General features: G+C 38.8%; 1 protein-coding gene across 2 annotated transcripts in view; it reads right to left on the bottom strand.

The window, feature by feature from the left end:
* Positions 1–3,590: 3,590 nt before the first annotated feature.
* Positions 3,591–18,965, bottom strand: part of fam135b (family with sequence similarity 135 member B) — a 54,416-nt gene continuing 39,041 nt past the window's right edge. For both annotated transcript variants that reach the window (XM_085261851.1, XM_085261850.1), the window contains exons 14-20: positions 13,353–13,519; positions 12,971–13,062; positions 12,785–12,882; positions 11,506–11,657; positions 11,240–11,350; positions 10,581–10,694; positions 3,591–8,404 (exon numbers count right to left, since the gene is read on the bottom strand). In XM_085261851.1, coding sequence (XP_085117977.1) covers positions 8,199–8,404; positions 10,581–10,694; positions 11,240–11,350; positions 11,506–11,657; positions 12,785–12,882; positions 12,971–13,062; positions 13,353–13,519 — 940 coding nt within the window. In that variant the 3' untranslated portion in view covers positions 3,591–8,198. The remainder of the gene's footprint in view (positions 8,405–10,580; positions 10,695–11,239; positions 11,351–11,505; positions 11,658–12,784; positions 12,883–12,970; positions 13,063–13,352; positions 13,520–18,965) is intronic.

Genomic DNA, 18,965 nt, shown 5'->3' with positions numbered 1-18,965 from the left:
TGGTGTTCACGTGGGAAGGCTGGAGGAGGTGGCCGGGTAGAGGGAGGTCTGGGCTTCTCTGCTTAGGATGGATGGATGGATGGACATGCTTGTATTTATTTGAAAATTATGTCTTTTATAGTTTGTTGAGGTACAGTTTGGTCCACATAAATCCTTCAGCCCGTCCAGAAAAATGATTAGCCCTTATTAGACAAGCACAGTAATTAATTTGGAGTACAGTTTAACTCACAACAACCTGTCTCACAAGGCCAAAGCCTGAATTGGATAGCTATTGGCATGTAATAAAACCAAATACATCCTGATGTAAAAGAAAACTGATGAAACTTTAATTTTGACAAATTCCATATTGTGACACGAATCATATGTCTAGATAATTCCTAGCCTCTTTCACAGGTCTAAACAACAAATCTCATTTTTTTTAATATATACAAAGTTGCCAAAAAGTAGCATGTTTTCAGTCTTCTCCATGACAAAGGAAGATTGATTCTGCTGCAATTTTACATCTTTGCATTAATAGCCAGCAATTGTTTCCGTATTATTAACCAACACTTTTCAGGACATTTTCCGTGTCATGTCAACACATTTTAAGCTTTTCGCGAGTCATTTCACCCTGAGAAGGACTGCCGGAATTGATGGAGCGGAGACTACAGTAACTAAGATAACCCCTCTTTCGAACTGTGCTGAGATGACAAGCTTCTCAGAATGCATTCTGCTGAGGCTGCACATACGCTCACAAGTTGGCTCACAACAGCATGAACAAACAGACCAAACTTGCAGCACGTCAACAGTTCACGCTCAGTATCACGGTGTGAGGTGTGTTGTGTTGCCTGCACCAATCAATCACTGTTTGAATGCTTTGTGGCCTTTTATGGCCACAATTTTGCACCTTCTCAAGGTAACTTCCAACATGAACATGCTTCATTTCACAGAGCAGTCCACAGGATGGTTTAATGAACATGACAAAGATTCATATCATCAGTAAATACCAGTGACCCGGGTCCAGTGGCACCCATGAATGACAATGCAGTAATTATGCCTTTCACAATGTTTGAAAGATGCTTTGGATCATGAGCTTCTCATTTCCCTTCTCCACACTCATCCCATCCCTCTTCTACGAGTTCATCTAGGTTTAAGCTGTCCCGAAAAACTTGTTTCATACATGAACAGACTTTAAGATGTTTCCTGTGAATGTCTTTCTGCTTGTGAGTGTTACCTGTTACTGTACTTAGACTTGGATTCCTTCTTTTTAAACTGTACCAGGTTTTTGATTCAGTTCAATTCAGTTTAATATGTATAGCCCAAAATAACAAGTCACCTCAAAGTGCTTTCTATTGTAAGGTCAAGACCTCACAATAATAGAGAGAAACCCCCAATATTCAGATGATCCCCTATGAGCAAGCACTTGGCGACAGTGGGAAAGAAAAACTCCCTTTTAACAGGCAGAAACCTCCAGCAGAATCTGAGAGAGGGGCAGTCATCTTTTGATGTGTATCAGTCAGAATGATTACGTTCTTTGTCGCCCCTAATTAAAAGTACTTTTAAGGGGAAACATATATGCTGATAGCACTCTGTTAGAGTTAACAGTAATGACCTCGCCGAGCTAAAACCTAGCCTTTACCTCATGCTATGAGAATATGTAACATGTATGACCTCTTAACATGAACCAGGCTCCTAAAACTAGGCTTGTTTACCATGTCGCCAATATGCAACACAACCGTACCCCTAATCCCACAGCAAATTCAAAAGTGTTAAATGTTTTGGTGTTAATAGTCTTCTTGCAAAAGTAGAGTTAATTTTACTCTAAGCAGAGTCACATTCTTTTAATGTAACTCTGAGGTGTAAAATGATAGTAGTTAAAATCGAGTGTTAAAAATGAGTGTTTCTATGTCAAATCTGGAGGTGTTACAATGGAAACATTAACTCTTGACCTCTGAACTCTGAACTCCTACAGGGGCTATGACACCAACAGAGTAAATTCACAGACTCCGCCCCCAGCGCGGCTCCAATCGAAGCTGAAGTGAAGCCGTTTCAGAACATTTTGCTCTACATATTTGAGTTGTTTGCCATGCTTGGTAAGTCATTTTTTCAAAGATTGTTTCAATTATTATTATTAGCTTTTACTTCTGTGGCTCTTTGGAGTTGAGACAAAGCTGTGTTAAAGGCATTAGCCATGTTGCTCGATGATAGCATAATATTCTGTTTTAGCTAGCCTTGAAAAAAAGCTTGCATGTGAATTTTCAGTCAAATTTTTTGGTCAAATACACCTAAAACAATGTCTAGAATGTGAAATGTTGGTATAATGGTGCTACTTGAACCCTGAAAATGATCTCCCATAAATAAAAAAAAACGAGCAAACAGCAGTAGCAGACGTCCTGACTGGGTTCTACGTTAGCATAGATCCCTCCAGAGTTTTGCGCACACGGTTTAGGTAAAAATGAAAAAGGTTGAGGTTTTACATTTAGTTCAGTATTACCTGTTGCTTGTGTCCTTGTCTTTTGGGAAAATACTTTACACAAGTAATGGCTCAAAGAGGATTCCTTTTTTTTTTTTACTGTGCTGCAATTGATTACCGGATTATTTGTGCCATTAATTAGTGTCAACTAATTTTTTTTTTTTTTTCAATCTCCACATAGGATATGCTTGTGAAGATGGAATGTGGGGGAGAGCAGAAGTGCGTTGAAGTTCCACAAAGTGATGAATGAAGGACATACATATTGTATTGAAGAAATAAGTGATGAGAATGCTGTTATTTGCATTTACCATGTCAGACCTTTGATAAACAAAATTCTAATGAAAGTGAGAACATGTACACTGTTACATCTTTCAGAAAATGTTTTGAAATTGTGGTGCACAGTTCAGAATAAATGTTTTTAAAAACCATTGCATCTTTTTAGTAAATGTTTATTTCCAAAAGAAATTTCTAGAGGTTCAGAACAGGAAAATTCCCGCTTTTTAGAATTAATTAGAAGATAACTCTTACGTAGTTAAACTAAAATACTCTTTGGGAGTTAATATATAAACTCTTAACACCTAGTTAGCATTAGTAAGTGTTAAATTATCAACTCCAGACAGATTTGGTGTTTAACACTAAATCAGAGTTAACTTACCAACTCTCCAAAAAGAGTTAAATTAACACTCTCTGGTGTGGACCCATATAGACACTCTAATAGTGTTGAAATCAAATCTGACAGTGTTAATTTGGACATGCTGGATTTGCTGTGGCCTTGATTGTACTTTCTGTGTCCTCAAGTACGCTAGGATCAAATCAGGTATGAGTGACATGAGTTTCATTATAAGACAGTGAACACAATGGTCCACATGAATGCTGAGGTTTTGTGACCGCAACGACTCTTGCACATGTGCTCCATGTCTAGTTGTTCGCAGTGTTAAGTGGCTAATCCTCTGAGATCTAAGGCATTATTAATGATAATCCTAACCTTATGCTAACTCTGTACTTTTAAGAAAGAAAAATGTCCATTTTTAGTGTTTATCAGGTAGAAAGATTCTTTTTTTTGTTTTGGGTTCAGGTTGGAATCATCATTCAAACTGAGAGAGTTAACATCAATATAGAACTGAGGCTCATGAACAAAATAATTATGCAAAAGAACATTTGTCATTTATTTTTTTCATATATGTTATAACAATATTATGCTATATACTGCATATAATTATATTTCTATTTCTACATTGAACACAAGCTACTAAGGAATGCGTACAGTACAGTCAGCAACATAGAAAAATATTATAGTAGTATTGGCACAGATGAAGTAGTATTTGTTTTATACTTTACATGTTGTACATTCAGCAAAAGAAATGCAGAATGAAATAAATTAATGATTCTTTGAGGGACATGAAACATTTTTATAATCAGATCAAACAAATGGAGGGTCCAAAATAATAGGGACAGCGAAGACAGATGAGCTTTCACAGACATATAACACAGTTTCCATACACACCTCCATGTGCTACACATAAACAAGGCTCTCTAAAAAGTCAAATACAAAATGGTTCAAGTCAGTCAAGTGTTGGGTTTATAGAATTTACTCAACAACATAAATGTACAGTTAACAGCCAATAAATATTTGGTAAAAAAGAGAGCTAAGAGTGACGTAAATACAATTCTTTCTGATGAAACCTTCAAATGAAACCTTTTGCAGGACAGCCATCCATCTCATAAAGCAATTTCATACCTCTGTTTGCCCTTGAAGGGGTCAATCTCAATACCTCTCCATCACTTTTCCCCTCCATTGATTCCTGCCGACTCCTTTGAGTAAACACACACAAAGGAAAAGCAAACAAGCTTAAGCCTCAGCCATGTACAGTATGTGTGTTTTTGGTGCATGATACACGGCAGCTCCAGCAGACTGCTTGCGCAGCTTTGCTTAGCGGGTCTTTGAGAACCGTCGTCCTTAAGGAACCCATTTGGTTAGAGTCGATCACAGTGACAGAGCAGCAGCTTCCACACGGGGAAAAAAAGCACTTTGCCGTGTCACCGGTCGTTCTTTGAGACAGCACGCTTTGAACAAAAAACAATGCTTGTACAGCCAAGACAGACAGGTGAGGTTAGTTTTTACAATGAGAACAGGACGTGACCTTCAGATCTAAAAAAGAAAGAAAAATAGCTGTTTGTAGTTTGTAAAGCTAGTGGAAGTTGATCCAAGGTTTTCAATAAAGTGCACTTCAAACCAGTGCAAAGGTTAAAATATATCTCTCTGTCTGTATATAACTACATATGCAGCAGACGCATAACTACAGCTGGAAATGAGACGTGTGTGACAGTTCTCTAATATCAGAATATGTAAACACTGTCTGATGAACAGCACGGCGGTGAGGAAACAATCCTCGCCAGGATGCTAGAAAACAACACTTTGCATCTGACAGCCAAGGATGTGGGAAAAGCTGATGAGATCACAACACGGCATGTTCAAGAGAACATTCGACTGCTTGCACAGCGGTTCCCTGCTATCATCATGCGTCACATTGCGTAGACAGTGTGCGGGGGAGAATCTTGGCAGTGTGTCAGTATTACACAGAATCATCCAGGATAACAAAAGCAATGACACCCTGATTTACACCAATTTTTTAAAAAAAAAGCAATGCATTTCAAAGGGTTTTAATCTACAGCTTTACATGGCTAATTAGAAAATAGATCCTCATTAGACCACAATAGTCTATTGTATCGTACAGTCATGAATGGCAAATCTTTGTCACATGCATGCACATCAAATCTGCCGTTGATTATACCAGCAAGCCTGTTTACCGCCTGCCATTCGAGATTCAAGACGCATTATCAAAAGAACTGATTAACTAGAGGCTACAACTACTAGTAGTTGTATATAATTTTATATTTTATAGCAGTAATTCCATAAAATTGCTTCATGATTGTTAGATTGTTAAATATTCATCACGTCAAAGGAAAAATTGTTTGCTAAACCTCTCCCCCGGTTAGCTATCGCTCCATCGTAGCAACTCGTTTAGGCACAAGAAGCCTGTCAAGCTATGGATTTCTGCATGTTTAAGTGTGTGGGCATTTATACAGTGCTTTTCTAGCTTTGTTGATAAATCAAAGTGCTTTTGACTCCAAGCCACACTTAAACATACATTCATAGAGTGCTTTACTCGATGCAGTTTAAATATTTTATCTATACATCACATGCATGGCCAATTTAGACTTTAGACTGTGGAGGAAGATTACCCCGAGGAAAACCTGCTCATTCACAGGGAGAACACGAAAGCTCAACACAGAAAATTCCCAGCTGGGGTTCAAACCAGTGAAGCAACAGAACTAAACGCTGCCCGTGGCTTGTTCCAAAACCAAAAGTAGGCACAAAAGTATGGGAGGGTATGATAATGTTGGGTGCTACCATCAGCTGCAGCTGTATGCATTTACATCTTACATCATTGTAACCTATCAACTTCCACATCCAAAGATGTCCGGGCAAAAGTAGATGAATAATTTGTGTTATAGGTTGTGACATATAAGAAGTTGTAGACTGCCTTTAGATAAATATGACGTTACCTTTTGGAAGAAAATGTGCTGTACTGTGCTGAGGGCTGAACATTTTCACTGTCGCTACTTTGGTGTTTTTAAACCGGATGTGAGAGGGGAAACTGACGGAGAACCAGAATGCACTGCAATCACATGCAGCAGCCACTTGTCAACCACACAGCAGCCCTGGCCTAAGGGCTTTTACCCTTTTACTATTTTTTTATAACCTACTAACCTACTAAGGACCAGAATTTACCAAACATGCACTGTGACACCATAAAAGAGATCAGAAGAGCCAAGGACAATTTTTCCATTGACTATAGAAGTTCTTTTTGACACAAGAGGAGTCGCCCCCTTCTGGTCATTAGAAGAAATGCATGTTTAAAGCCACATACAGTATCTTTTATTTGGAGCTGATTTCTTTTTTCTTTTTTTTCTTTTTTTTTGCATTATTTGACAAATACTATGGCTGTGCAGTTATTTATTTCAAACACACCATATAAGAAGTCCAAAAACATCATGAATCTACATATACACTTCTTGTTCCAAAAATCCCAAATGCCAAATTCACATTCACTTTTTATATAATGCCATGCACACATTGCCTAAAATTTGTCTGCCATAATGGACATGATACAACAACCTGTTGCTAAGGAAACATATGTATGCCTTGACTGGCTGGCAGCAAATGTTTCCTGTAGTTCTTCAGATTTGTCAGCAAACACTGTTACCGGCACTATTAGCCAAGCAGATATAAAACAAACCAGAAAGGGAGAAAGCTCACCTTCAAAGTAATGGTCAGACTGTCGCTAAGATTTTGTGTCTAGTCTTCAACTGATCTTGTCACCATTTTTGGCACATGTCTAAAATGGGTGATGAATGGTTGGTGGTCAAATGTCTACAGAATCAGTATAAAAACGTCTAATCACAACTTGTACTACTTTTTCCTTTGTGCGCTGTTTAACACATTTTGGGATGTTGGCTTCCCCAACCAACATAACCCAAAACGTCATGCAAACGTCATAAAAATCATGCAAATAAAGCTATGTTATGTCTAAATTCAGCTTAAAAAAGGAAAAATTGCAGGCAACAAAGTCAAACAGAGGTATGATAGTCAAGTAGCTGAGATTAGCTTGATTGGTTAGCTAGCTAACGCTGAAAAATCCAGGAGCAGTGACAGGTCTGCTTTTGTCTACTTAGGTCTGACATCACATTTTAGTAATGTAAACATTACTGCAGGTTGGAGGGGTATCATTCTAGATTGCATAAGGGCCTTAAGAGGCTGAAAAGCTCGACAGGTGGCACGATGGTAACTAAGGGGAGGTGGGGCTTAGCAAATGGTCCAATCCTGAATCTTGTTAATCTGTTACTAAGTCAGTACAAAAACACAATTACAAAGTAAATGCTATCACAGCAGGTAGGATCATTTCTTATCAAATATACTTTGCTGCACACTTCTATGCAAACGTTTGTTGTAGCCTAACACTTAGCTAGTCATGGACAGCAAGATTTTTTGAGATGTACAGATAAACATACAGACAACACACTTTTTACTTTTCATTTGACACATTTGATGATAATTACACACAGAGACTTAAATGTAGACGGACTACTTACACTGTAAATAACATAAGCAGGTAAAAAATAAATAATTTTAAACAATATAGTCATTTCTGTATAAATGAACATCTATGTTTCGTACAACAAAATACTTCATGTACAATCAAGGACATAAATGCTATGCATCTATTGCCTTGTAAGGATAGTGTAAGACTATCATTAGTGTAACCCTTAAAGAAGAATTCAATCAACCAGCGATAGCAAAGGCTCTAAACCAACTCTAAAGGGAAAGAAAGTAAATGCTTTAAACCACAATTAGCATCTGTTAGTGTTCTGGCTGAGAGGTTATTCATAAGGCCGACAAAACATCTACAATCAATCCTGTCATCGATGTCAGATGTTTTGCTTTGACTGGCTACACATCAAACTCAGACTTCTGAGTTAGCGGTTTAAACAGTCACAATATACCAATCCTTTATTAACAGCTGCTAACCATCCTAACAAATGGGATATACAAATCTGGCCTCTTGGATACCAGGAAATATATACATTACATCTATTGTACAGGGTAAAATGACCTCATCCCCTTCCTTTATACTCCTTTATCCACCATTCAGATCGGTCCAGCAAGCCTGCAGTAGGAGCACCTTTACTTGAAGTAGTTGAGTCCTGCCACTAAGAAGAACTTCTCCAGGAATAGCTCAGAGTCCAAGACGGCGATGTGGGCGGCGCGGCCGATCAGCGTGTTGGCTGTGTTGGGTAGAGCGTGGAACACATTCTGGCGGATCAGGCGGCACTCTTTAGCTTCTACGAGTGGCTGCAGGAGGTTGTTGATCATCTCGGTGTACACGGGCCCTTCAGTGCGAGGAAAAAAAAAGGAAAGTAATAGCGTGTCCTCCTACGTGCATGATGTCTTATCCATATTCAAGTGTTAAAACTTAGGGCCACAGTTAGATTCATTAGTGATTCATCAGCTGTTTTTGTTTGGTCAACAAATGCCAGATATTCTATGGAGAAACTTACTTTTTCATGTTGATAGAGTGGGTATAAAATTAGGAAAGCTTCTAAATATAACGCAGTGCAGAACATCACCACCATCTAAACGACCTTAATAAGAAACATGAAACATACACCCCATAATAACAATAATTCTTGTCAATTTTTCTGATTTGCATACTTACTGCAACATACTTCCGTTCCACTTTTTTTGAAATCTCTGATGAGTGCAAAGTTTTGCCATTGCAGAGTGTTTACCCTTACTGGGATTTTTGCCCAAAGTTGCATGAGGCATGTACAGGTGCTGGTGAGCCAGACTGTTTTTTGCCCCAGTGCAATGACTTCCTAGAGTCTTGGCTGGTTGCCATACAACACCCTAGAGCCTAATCTCCTGTAAAACTAAAAATGTCATGCCAACCCCCCCAACCATGTCATGTGTGGAACATGGGTGGCAGGATCAGTTCAGAGTGTCTGCACAGATATGTATGACTTAAGTTTTCCATATGGGTAGAAATTTAGAAGAAGTTGCTAAATCTGAGCTGTTAAAGTCCAGAGGTTTATAAATGAAAGCAAATGAATTTGTTAAAGACGTCATCAGGCGATGCATTCATATTTAGCCACATGCTTAACGGTTTTTATACAAACTAGCAGATGTTTTAAGAGCTGACGGCTTGATGTTTTAAGGACATTTCACTTCTCATTCAAGGTTTCTTGATTTCTAAAAACAAAAGGTGCAGAGTGCCAGGTATTTACCTCCCTGTGGGGGTTAAACAGAGCTTGTGGCTTACAACACCAGCTATCAGCTACCTACCATGCAGTCTTGAGATCTCTTTCCAGGCATTTTACCCGTATTCACACTTTGCCTCTAGTTACCTTAAGGTCTCGCAGTGATTTAACCCTTAACTCCTGGTGACGTTAACAACTTGCGCCTGTTTTCACACCTTAGCTCACATGATCAATAGTGGATCAACGACCCTCAAGACCACCTTGAACTCTCCACCTTTTGGTTTTTAAATCTGAAGAAGTCTCTTGCGCTACGTCCACATGCACACGGATATTTTTGAAAACTGAGATTTTCCGTTTTCGTTTTGAAAAAACAAAACAAAACTCTGTCCACATGTAAACGCTAAAAACGAAATGTTGGCCAATCAGAAGTCTAGAAGCCTGGGTGTCAGCGTTTTCAAAACTACCCATGTACGTGTGGACATAGCCTTGGATGAACGGTCCAGTTCCTTTCTTTTTTTAAACCCTGACCTGGATGACTAAGAAACATATAAAACTAGAAGATGATACATCAGTGAATGTATTTGGCCTACACTGGCACAGTTACAGGTCTTCTGCTAACCATCTATAACCACTGATAACCCCAACCCTAAATGTATGGTATAAGATTTTTTTTTCATTATTCCATAAAGTCTTGGCAATCCATGGACAAAGAGAGGAATAATTCTCACTGACACATATAAAAATCTGTTGAGGCTATTTTCCAAAGAGGTACTTTTTTTGCTTCTCTCCAAATAATAAGGTCAGTGTTGAGAGCAAAGGCTGGACTCATCACTGATGAAGCCCTTAAAAGGTTTTGCATGTGGGTGTTCTAGACCCAGACATACGTAAAACAAAAGTAAAGCATTCCTATATCTTATTTTAACTCAACAGGGATGGCATGAAATGAGAAAAAGTGTGACTAAGTAACCTTCTGGCGTTTAAGTCATCGATGACACCATCAACTCTAACTCCAACTCAAACTCTGAACCCGAGGCGATCAGAATATGTAATTGCTGTTTTTATGACACTGTTCTGCCAAGTCTTCCCTATTAACCTGCAGTGTTAGAGGAGAGAAGGGGACACAGTCTTACCTGCTGTTATGTGAGGCACGCTCCTTTCGTGAATAATGTAAAATGTCATTCTAGGAACAAACAAGTGTGCTAAAATAATGTGGACGACAAGGTCCCCAGGTGCCCAGATATCCAGATATCCAGATAGAAACTATTGAAATACAAATATGAGCTGAAGTGATGACAGCTGGATTGTTCACCTGTGGTTCTATCTTTGAGAGCAGTTTTGCACATCTCTATTCTGGCAGAGTGAAAAGGAACGTAGCGGTCCTGCGGAGACGCCACTAGCACAACGTTCTTGAAGAACTGGAGCCCTACAGGGACATGAAAGACGCAAGTAAAGGAGACAGCACAGAGTAGAGAGAAGGAGGGCAAGACAGGGTAAAGGATTGAATTGGTTGTAAAATGCAAAGTACAATCACAAAGCACAATGACAGGCCTTGATACGATAAAGCTGTGTTTTTTTTTTTTCTCTCTCTCTCTAGTCTCCTCTCTGTGTGCTTTTAAGAGAGTGCACTGGTGGGTTTCCAATGACAGGGTTTGGATCACTTTGTCAGCCTGCCACAGCTGTAGAGAGGGGGGGGAAAGCGTTTTCAGGCTTATCTTCTTCAAGCCTGTGTGACAAACGACTGCTTTGTTCCACTCACACAGTGGGGAGGCCTCTCACAGGCCTCTTGCAGCTCGCTGGCAGGGGTTTGAGTGTTAGCGAGCTGACACGTACAGAAATTTGACAAAAAAAAGACAAGATGACAACATTTTCATGAATATTTGAACAGCCTGCCTTTCAAGCAACAGTCTGTAAAGTGGGGCCGTCAACACGCAGCCTCTGTTTCGGATCTCAGCCGCTTTCAAGCCGTACCTGGTTTCTGACTCAGGAGATAGAGGAACGTTTTCCGTGGATCAACGTGATCTCTGAAGGTGAGCTGCAGCAACGATCCGGATTTTTTCAGCTTCTGCATTAACCACAAACCTAAGCAAAACACACACACACCGAATCAGGACTCCACATGCATCACAGTAGCTGAGCAGTATGGATGATATTCTTAGACAAAAGACAATATGCTGCTGAGAGGCGCGAAACATGCAGCGCTCTGCCTTCTTCCAGGAGACGAGCCGTGGCCTCACCTGTGCTGACCAGTGTGCTGTTGTTGTACAGCGTTCCCAAGTGTGGCCCTGACAACGAGAGGAAAGTGTGCAGTTTGGGCAAATAGCAGCGGAAGCGAGGCCTCGTCAGCACCGAGCGGATGATGATGTTCCCCAGAGAGTGGCCGATGAAGCTGTTGGCCGAAGACAAACAACTTTCAGAGAGAGGAACTTGCAGCATGAGTGGGCGGCTGGGAAAAAAAAAATGCCTCCAACGCTGCTGACCTACGACACTGCCCGATAGCTTTGGTAGATTCCTCTGGAAGCAGGAACGGGTTGCAGCGGAAGCTATTTGGAGATTCCTGCTGCAGCATGCGGTGATTACAGAAAATTCATTAACTTGCTAAATGTTTAAACATCCTCAAAGGCAATGACAACTTATTGATGCGAACATAGAGGACAAACCGCACGAATTAATAGCAGCTTCCCAGCAGTGGGAAATATTAGATTCATCAAGCTATGTCTGTCACTTAGTTTAATTACTGTACTGTTGCGGCTCTACCCACAATCCCTCATCTCCATCCCTGCTCCTTCTCATCTGTCTGCTCCCAAACTAAATATAGAGGTAATGTGGAAAGAACCAGATGCTGTTGCGGCACTCCATTGCCTTTTGTCTTTGATACTCGCTCCCCAGAGAATACGCCACAATAAAAAGAGAGTTAAGAAACTTGGGCAGAAACTCTCACAAAGAAATAAATTGTCACATTGAGGGCAATTAAGCGGGAAGATGAATAGCTTAATTTGATTGGAACTAGGCAGCACAGTGCTGCATAAAGCAGCGCAGTCTATCATGTGAAAGTCACAAGCTTATTGGCACGGTATGATAAGAGCTTTTCATCTGTTTTCTGCCACTTATCCATTTTGAGTCTATACATTATGACGGAGCTGTCATTCTCCGAAGTTAAGACTTCCACAGAAGAATCAGAGCCAAGTCTCTGCTGCCATCTGCTGACTGGACTGAATACTGCTCAGGCTGGTCCTTTACTGGTTTCCCTTAACCTCAAATGACTTCCCACATGAGAATCTTCTAGCAGAGGAACTGTAAGACCAAAATGAAACTACAAACTCAACTTGAAGGGTGATATATTCTAATTTCTGGAAGCAGGCTTGTTTGAAAAGTCACTTGAATGTATTTGCACCCTATCTCTGCCCTTAGGGGGTTCACCAGCAAGCTAGTGGATATTAAGAGGTTTAATATCCAATCAAAATGAAATGTGTCAATAATGGGCACGCTGCAGCGTGTTAAACCTGGCCGACTGACCTGATCCTGCCTATGGTGAGATTGTAGAGCTGGATGTGCTGAATGATTTCATCCAGCAGCCTGTCCGTCATGGCGTCGAAGTCTGCAAACGTGTCGGCCTACGGGAGAAAAGCAAGGCTGTCAGCGCTCTGCAAATTGCCTCGAAGCACACTTTCACAGTTTTGCTCCCGTCACTGTCAAATGTACCTGGTTCCTCTCAGACATGAGGAAGTCGAGCCTGGATCCTGGCAATCCCAGCTCTATGAAAGTCTTCACAAGACGAAGGTCAGCACTGTTTCCTAGAAGCAGGTGACGAAACAGACACACAAAGTTTGTAGCTCTGCTTTTATTAAGCATGTTCGATAAACATTTAAAAGTTAACCTGAAATGAGTTTCAGGGAATTAGTATTCACAGACTGCACAGTGCAGTGTAATAAAGTTGTAGGGCTTTATCAGGCTATATTACATTTACAATGCTAATAGGGAATGATATGAAAGGCTGTACAGAAAGTTATGGATGTGTCAGTGCAATGCAGACGTGGAACTGGATCGCAGCGAAGCAGAACATTTTTTAAATGTGCAGCCTCACCATCAAGCCCATGGACGCACACCACCAGGTGTATGCCGTCATCAAACTCCTCATCATCCTCTTCAGGAGGGAAGTAGGGGAGATCTGATGCCAGGAGCGGGAGGTCGCTGTACAAGCTGGCCTGGAAGCTCAACTCTTTGAACAGCTCCTCTTTGGCTTTGTAGAAACTGGAGAAAAAAATGTGATATTATATTACTAAACTTATACTGAACAATTTTAAGCTAATGAGATATGAGCTGATTTAAGCCTTTAACCCTTTGCTGTCTCAGCCATCATACGTTCTAATTGTAATCTAGTCTTAAAAGGGCAAAATGTGGCTACTTTTTCATGTGTGACAGAATGATTCATTTTTATGACTCTTGACTGTAAACACTGGAGAGAATAGTTTAATAATATTTTTTAAAAATTATATACTATAATTGCCTAGCTTTAAACTTAGGCCTGAGTTTAGGGTTGGCATGTAGACCTTAGAGCAGGGGTGGCAAATTAATTTCCCCAAGGGGCCACATGAGATGTGGAGGGTCGCGCCAGTAGTCTTATAAAAAGATAAAATTGATATTAAGCAGAACTGAGTCCAGCCTACTGGGACAGTCCTCCACAACAGTCCCAGTATCTCACTTGCAGCCCGTTGGGAAAACCTAATTGTCTACCGCTGCCTTAGAGACAAGTTGATGAATGTTTCATTTTCCAAAAAGTGAATTACTCCTACAGCTTTTGCCGTGTGGCCCAAATATAATATACAACCTACATTCAATTTTCAGAATTTACATTGCTCATGCTGCCCACTTCTTGAGCAAGCCCGTGTTGCTTAACAGAAGTCTCAGACTAACCAGTAAGCTGCTCAAAAGTTTTATTACTCTGTCATTCTGCCAGGTTTCAGATTACAGTCATGCAGAAGTCAAAGCCAATCCGATTCAAGTTAGTGTACTTCCAGCTTATCGTGATGGATTTGTCTGTGTACTCTTTGATGTGACTTAATACATTCAGGAGGCATTTCACCTCGTTTTGGCTTCCTTGCTTCATATTTGCCCTCGTTTCATTTTGTTATGCTAGACTTTCCAAGCATGAGTAACTGCCAGCTACTGCACCAGATGTCAGGAGTCATCTCCCAAAACCCATGTAAACCCCTCATGTTTTGGCCTTCAGTGATTCCTGAGATTAGGGACAAAACAGGTTTTAATTTTCTAAAATATATTTTTTGATTTTTCAAAAACACATTTACATATAATTGTTACACAAAGTTTTGTCTGTCTCACCATGTTTTGGTACAATCTCCCAGGTGTAACAGTTTTTAATAATTTATGTTTTTGCTGGAGAAGTGCAACGTTTAGTCAACACCGTCAGACACAAAGAAATGCAAAAATATATATTTTAAATGAAGTTGTTGCAGCTATTTTGACTATTACTTTTCTTACTCAGTTGTAAATAGCATTTGTATTCTATTTTATTCTGTTGTATATATTATTTTATTCTATTCTATTTTATTCTATTGTATATAGTATTTTATTTTATTGCATTCCAGTGTTTTCTAATTTCTGCTACATAACTTTGCACTTTTGCTGTAACAAAACAAATTTCCCACCAGTGGGACTATTAAAGGTCATCTTATCTTATCTTATCTTATTAGCAGCTTCTCTATTCTATTGTTTATGCACATAGGTTTTCAAAGTAATTATACCACATTTAAAAGTAAGATTGTTTTGGCTTTTTATTGTTAGAGTTACAGTCATACATATTTTCAGAAGCTTGTATTTAATCTGTATAAGAAACAGTCATATTAAGCAGCATGCAAATTACACATTTATTGAGAAAATTATGTATTTTTATTGGAAGATCATGAGGGAGGAAAATATATGGTTCTCCAAAAGAGAAAAATAAACAAAAACTCCATATTATGGAGTTGACAAGGTGCTGACGGTGGTGACACTCTAGTAGAAAACAAGATATTATTTCTTTCAAAATGACAATTAAACCTTAACAACCTTTGTAATATCACAAGACACATCATAACAATTCTGCTTTTGCACATGTCAAGTTCTACATCTTAATAGTTCACCAGCAAGTAGCTGCCTACTACTCCTTGATTCCTAAAGTTCTCTGTGGTTGTGTGTTTAGACCCTGCTGGACTTTCTCTCCTTTTGTCTCTGTGCTTGTTTCCAAAACCTTCCCCTCTGACTTTTTTCTCTTCCTTTCAGATTACTGGTGTTCTTTATTTTTCCCTCTTTCACTCTATTTCTCCATCTTTCCCTTTCCTTTATGAGAAACTCTTTCTTCAACTCAGGCTGGCTGTTAATTTTTTCTCTCTTTCTTTTTTGATCATCCCTGTTCCTTCTCTTTCGTTCCTCTACTGACAGGTTCACCTTTGCTATTCTAGCCTGAAATGTACCATTTTGTAATTACTATAATTTTTCTGAACCTTATGCTTTTTCACAGATTAAGGATGAATATTCACAACACAATTATGCATTAAGCAATAGAAATGCTATCCGGCCATTAAGTTTGATGGTTCAGAGTTCCTTTGACTTTGGAACTCTGCGGCATCACTGAGAGTTACAAACTGTCTAAATTCTTTCATCTTTAATAAAATGATCAGTGTGTGGCTCTACCAGGTGTAACATCCAGGCATCCATGAAAACAGAATATATGAAATTTAACAGAGTTAGAAGTTAGATTGCTTGTTTCCACCTGAACATGATACACCAGCTCTGCTACCACTTCCAACATAAAGGGAGACAGAAAACTAAACAGCAGTGACTATTGTCAGGTTACTGAAGTTGGGCTAGCTAGTATATAGTGATGTGCTACGTGATCGCTAGCGACACAGCTGTGTTAGCATAACATAAACACAGTGAAGCTGGAGGATGAATGCTAACTTTTTACCACTTGATAAAGGTTAACGTGAGGATTCCCGATGGTTAGGCTGGCAGTGATCACTGGCTGTTTTTAGGGGCTTGTTCAGATGTAATAGAACAAGATAAAAAGCATTAAAAATTTTAACAGCACAACAGGCTATAAGAGTAGTGTGGGCCCGGAAGCAGGAAGCATCATCACTTAAAGACCAACTCTCGGGGCACAGCTAGCTCAGTAGATGCCACATGATTAAAAGGTTGGGCGTTCAAATCCAACGAACAGAGGCTATCCTGGATTGGTAGCTGCCCACTGCATCACTGAGTGAATGGGTTAAATGCAGAGGACTAAGCATTTTCCTCTGCATTCCTCTACAGGATTAATAATGTATACATAAACAATGAGATTCAAGATAAGGCAAATTTGATAATATTTGACACATCTGTGAAGCAGAAATATCAGTAAAACACACAAGAAGTAATATGACTGAAATATTAGTAAAAAATAACTTAATATAAATGGTGAATAGAACACTTTTGTGACATTTGTCAACACCATTAGAAAAAGGGTCAGACAAAAGTCCTGATGGTGTTGACATCTGATGGTGTTGACAAAATACCCGACTTTCTCTCATAACACATGTTTATCTGACAGAAGCCATCTTGTTTTTCATCATTTGCTGATGGCCTCTACAATCTACCTAAATGAGGCTGTTTTTACAAAAAAAATAATTAATTACATCGACTTTGGTGTTGACGCACTATGGTTGTGACACAGAGTTTTATCAGAAAGGTGTGCAATAAATGAAATAAAAACAAACAAATTATCACAGCAGTGACCTCATGGCATGTGTATCAAACAGGAAGTGGTAAAGGGGTCCTCAGAGTGTAAGCCACCCACAATAATTCCTGATTTTTTGTACTTTTAAAAAAATCTGATGGTGTTGACAAAAACTCTGGACATGATTTTAATCACTTAAAAAATATTTAAAAATAAAGTTTCAATTGCATATTTTGATATTATATAAGGTATTGACTTAAATACTTAGTGACGAGAGCCATGATGTTTAATTTTACATTACTTTTAATTTTTTTTTCTGTATTTTAATATTATCACACCTGCTTCTGGACAATGGATTTTTAAGGTACTGGTAATGTACTGTACCATTTAAAATAAATATATATTTATAAAAAATGCAAAATCATAGTTTTGTTGTATAAACATTGCCTTGGTTTGTCTTTTAGGCAGTTGGGTTAACACTTGTATGCATATTTTTAACCACAAAATTGGGGTTTTATCTGCCAGACATGTTTTGTCCCTTATCTCAAGAATCACTGCCTTGTTTCCTGCAGCTGGTGTGGATGATGATAACACTCAAATAACACAAAATTTTCCTTCAGAAATTGAGCTAAATTTTAGAAAATTTTTTTATTGACACCCAATTGAGAAAGGAACCCTGAACATAAATCCAGCCCACCATAACCCCCTGAGATCTAAATTCTCATTAGTGATGACCTCAAGTCTCAAACCCTAGCCCAATGTTTTGGACACAAGCAAGTATTTATCAGAAAAAATGTCTACAGATTTTGATGCACATCTGCTAGGATGGTTACTTTACTTTTACACTAATTGGCTAGAGCTTTAGAAAGAACAAAAACATTATATTCTCAACTTTCTTTTCCATCTTCCGTGTTTGGTGGGTGTTAATCAAGAAAGTCTTCAAGCTTTGTTGTACAAGACACACTGTACATATTTAATAGATAGTTATACAGACATTTAAGCTAAATACTGCGCTTCAAAACTTGTGAAATTGATCACATCGGTCCTTGAACTTTAAAAGTGCATAACAGAACTGATGTCATAGGACTGAGAACATTTGCAAAGCTATGTTAATACATGTTTAAATTTGCAGCTACTCAGTAGGTCAGTGTTGACCGAAGTCAACAGTTTAATGCCACATTTTAATGGTAACTAAGTTTAAGGTTTATTTGAAGCATCCAGTTAACCCTAGGCCAAAGTCATCATAGGTGGTAACCATAATCCTAACCCTCGTCCTACCCTAAAACAGTTTTTAGAAAAAGGTAAAAGATGCCTTTATTTGAATAAATATGAATAGTTTTCAGTGTGTCCATTTTTTTTTTCTTGATTCCCTCATTGCCAGAACTTGAGGGAACACATAAAAAAAACATATATGACAAATTCCCACTGATTATGGTTAGGTTGGGATTAGAGTTGGTGTTGCCAGTGATGTCAACTCAGACCTCAGAGTTTTAAGATCTTCAGATTGAAAATATACTTGTGCTTCTTTAAGTAGGCGGTTGTTGATTCTCTTGCTTGTTCTGCAAACCAAAGTGCAGCATAAGTCTTGTCTCTTTGTTAGCACTGGCATTGTATGTGTATCATTCTTTGTGTATTTCTGCTTTTTCCCATATTCCCATATATATTCCCATATATTATTTGTTTGCTTTGGGAAAAGTTATTTTACTTTGCAGTGCAAAGAGAATTGAGCACATTTCAATGAGACATTATATATTAGCTAAGCTAGCAAGCATTGCTAGGCCTGCCGGCTTAGCTAATGCATTTAATTTTTCATTTCTAAAGGTTACTGCTTGGTAAATACCACAAGAAAGTTGTATATGCTTATAGATCTTAAAACTCTGTGTAAATTGGATGTGATTTGCACTTTAAAATATCTTTTTTGTATTGAGCAGCAACACAAAAGTAAGTAGTAAGTGTACTAATAAACTTAGCGGGATACAAAGAGGT

This window comes from Mchenga conophoros, linkage group LG22, assembly GCF_057382185.1.
Source record: "Mchenga conophoros isolate Kocher_MC1m ecotype Shallow Benthic linkage group LG22, M_conophoros_male_GT1.1, whole genome shotgun sequence".
NCBI lineage: Eukaryota > Metazoa > Chordata > Actinopteri > Cichliformes > Cichlidae > Mchenga > Mchenga conophoros.
The sequence above is the reverse complement of the archived record's forward strand: the minus strand, read 5'-3'. Positions and strand labels throughout refer to the sequence as shown.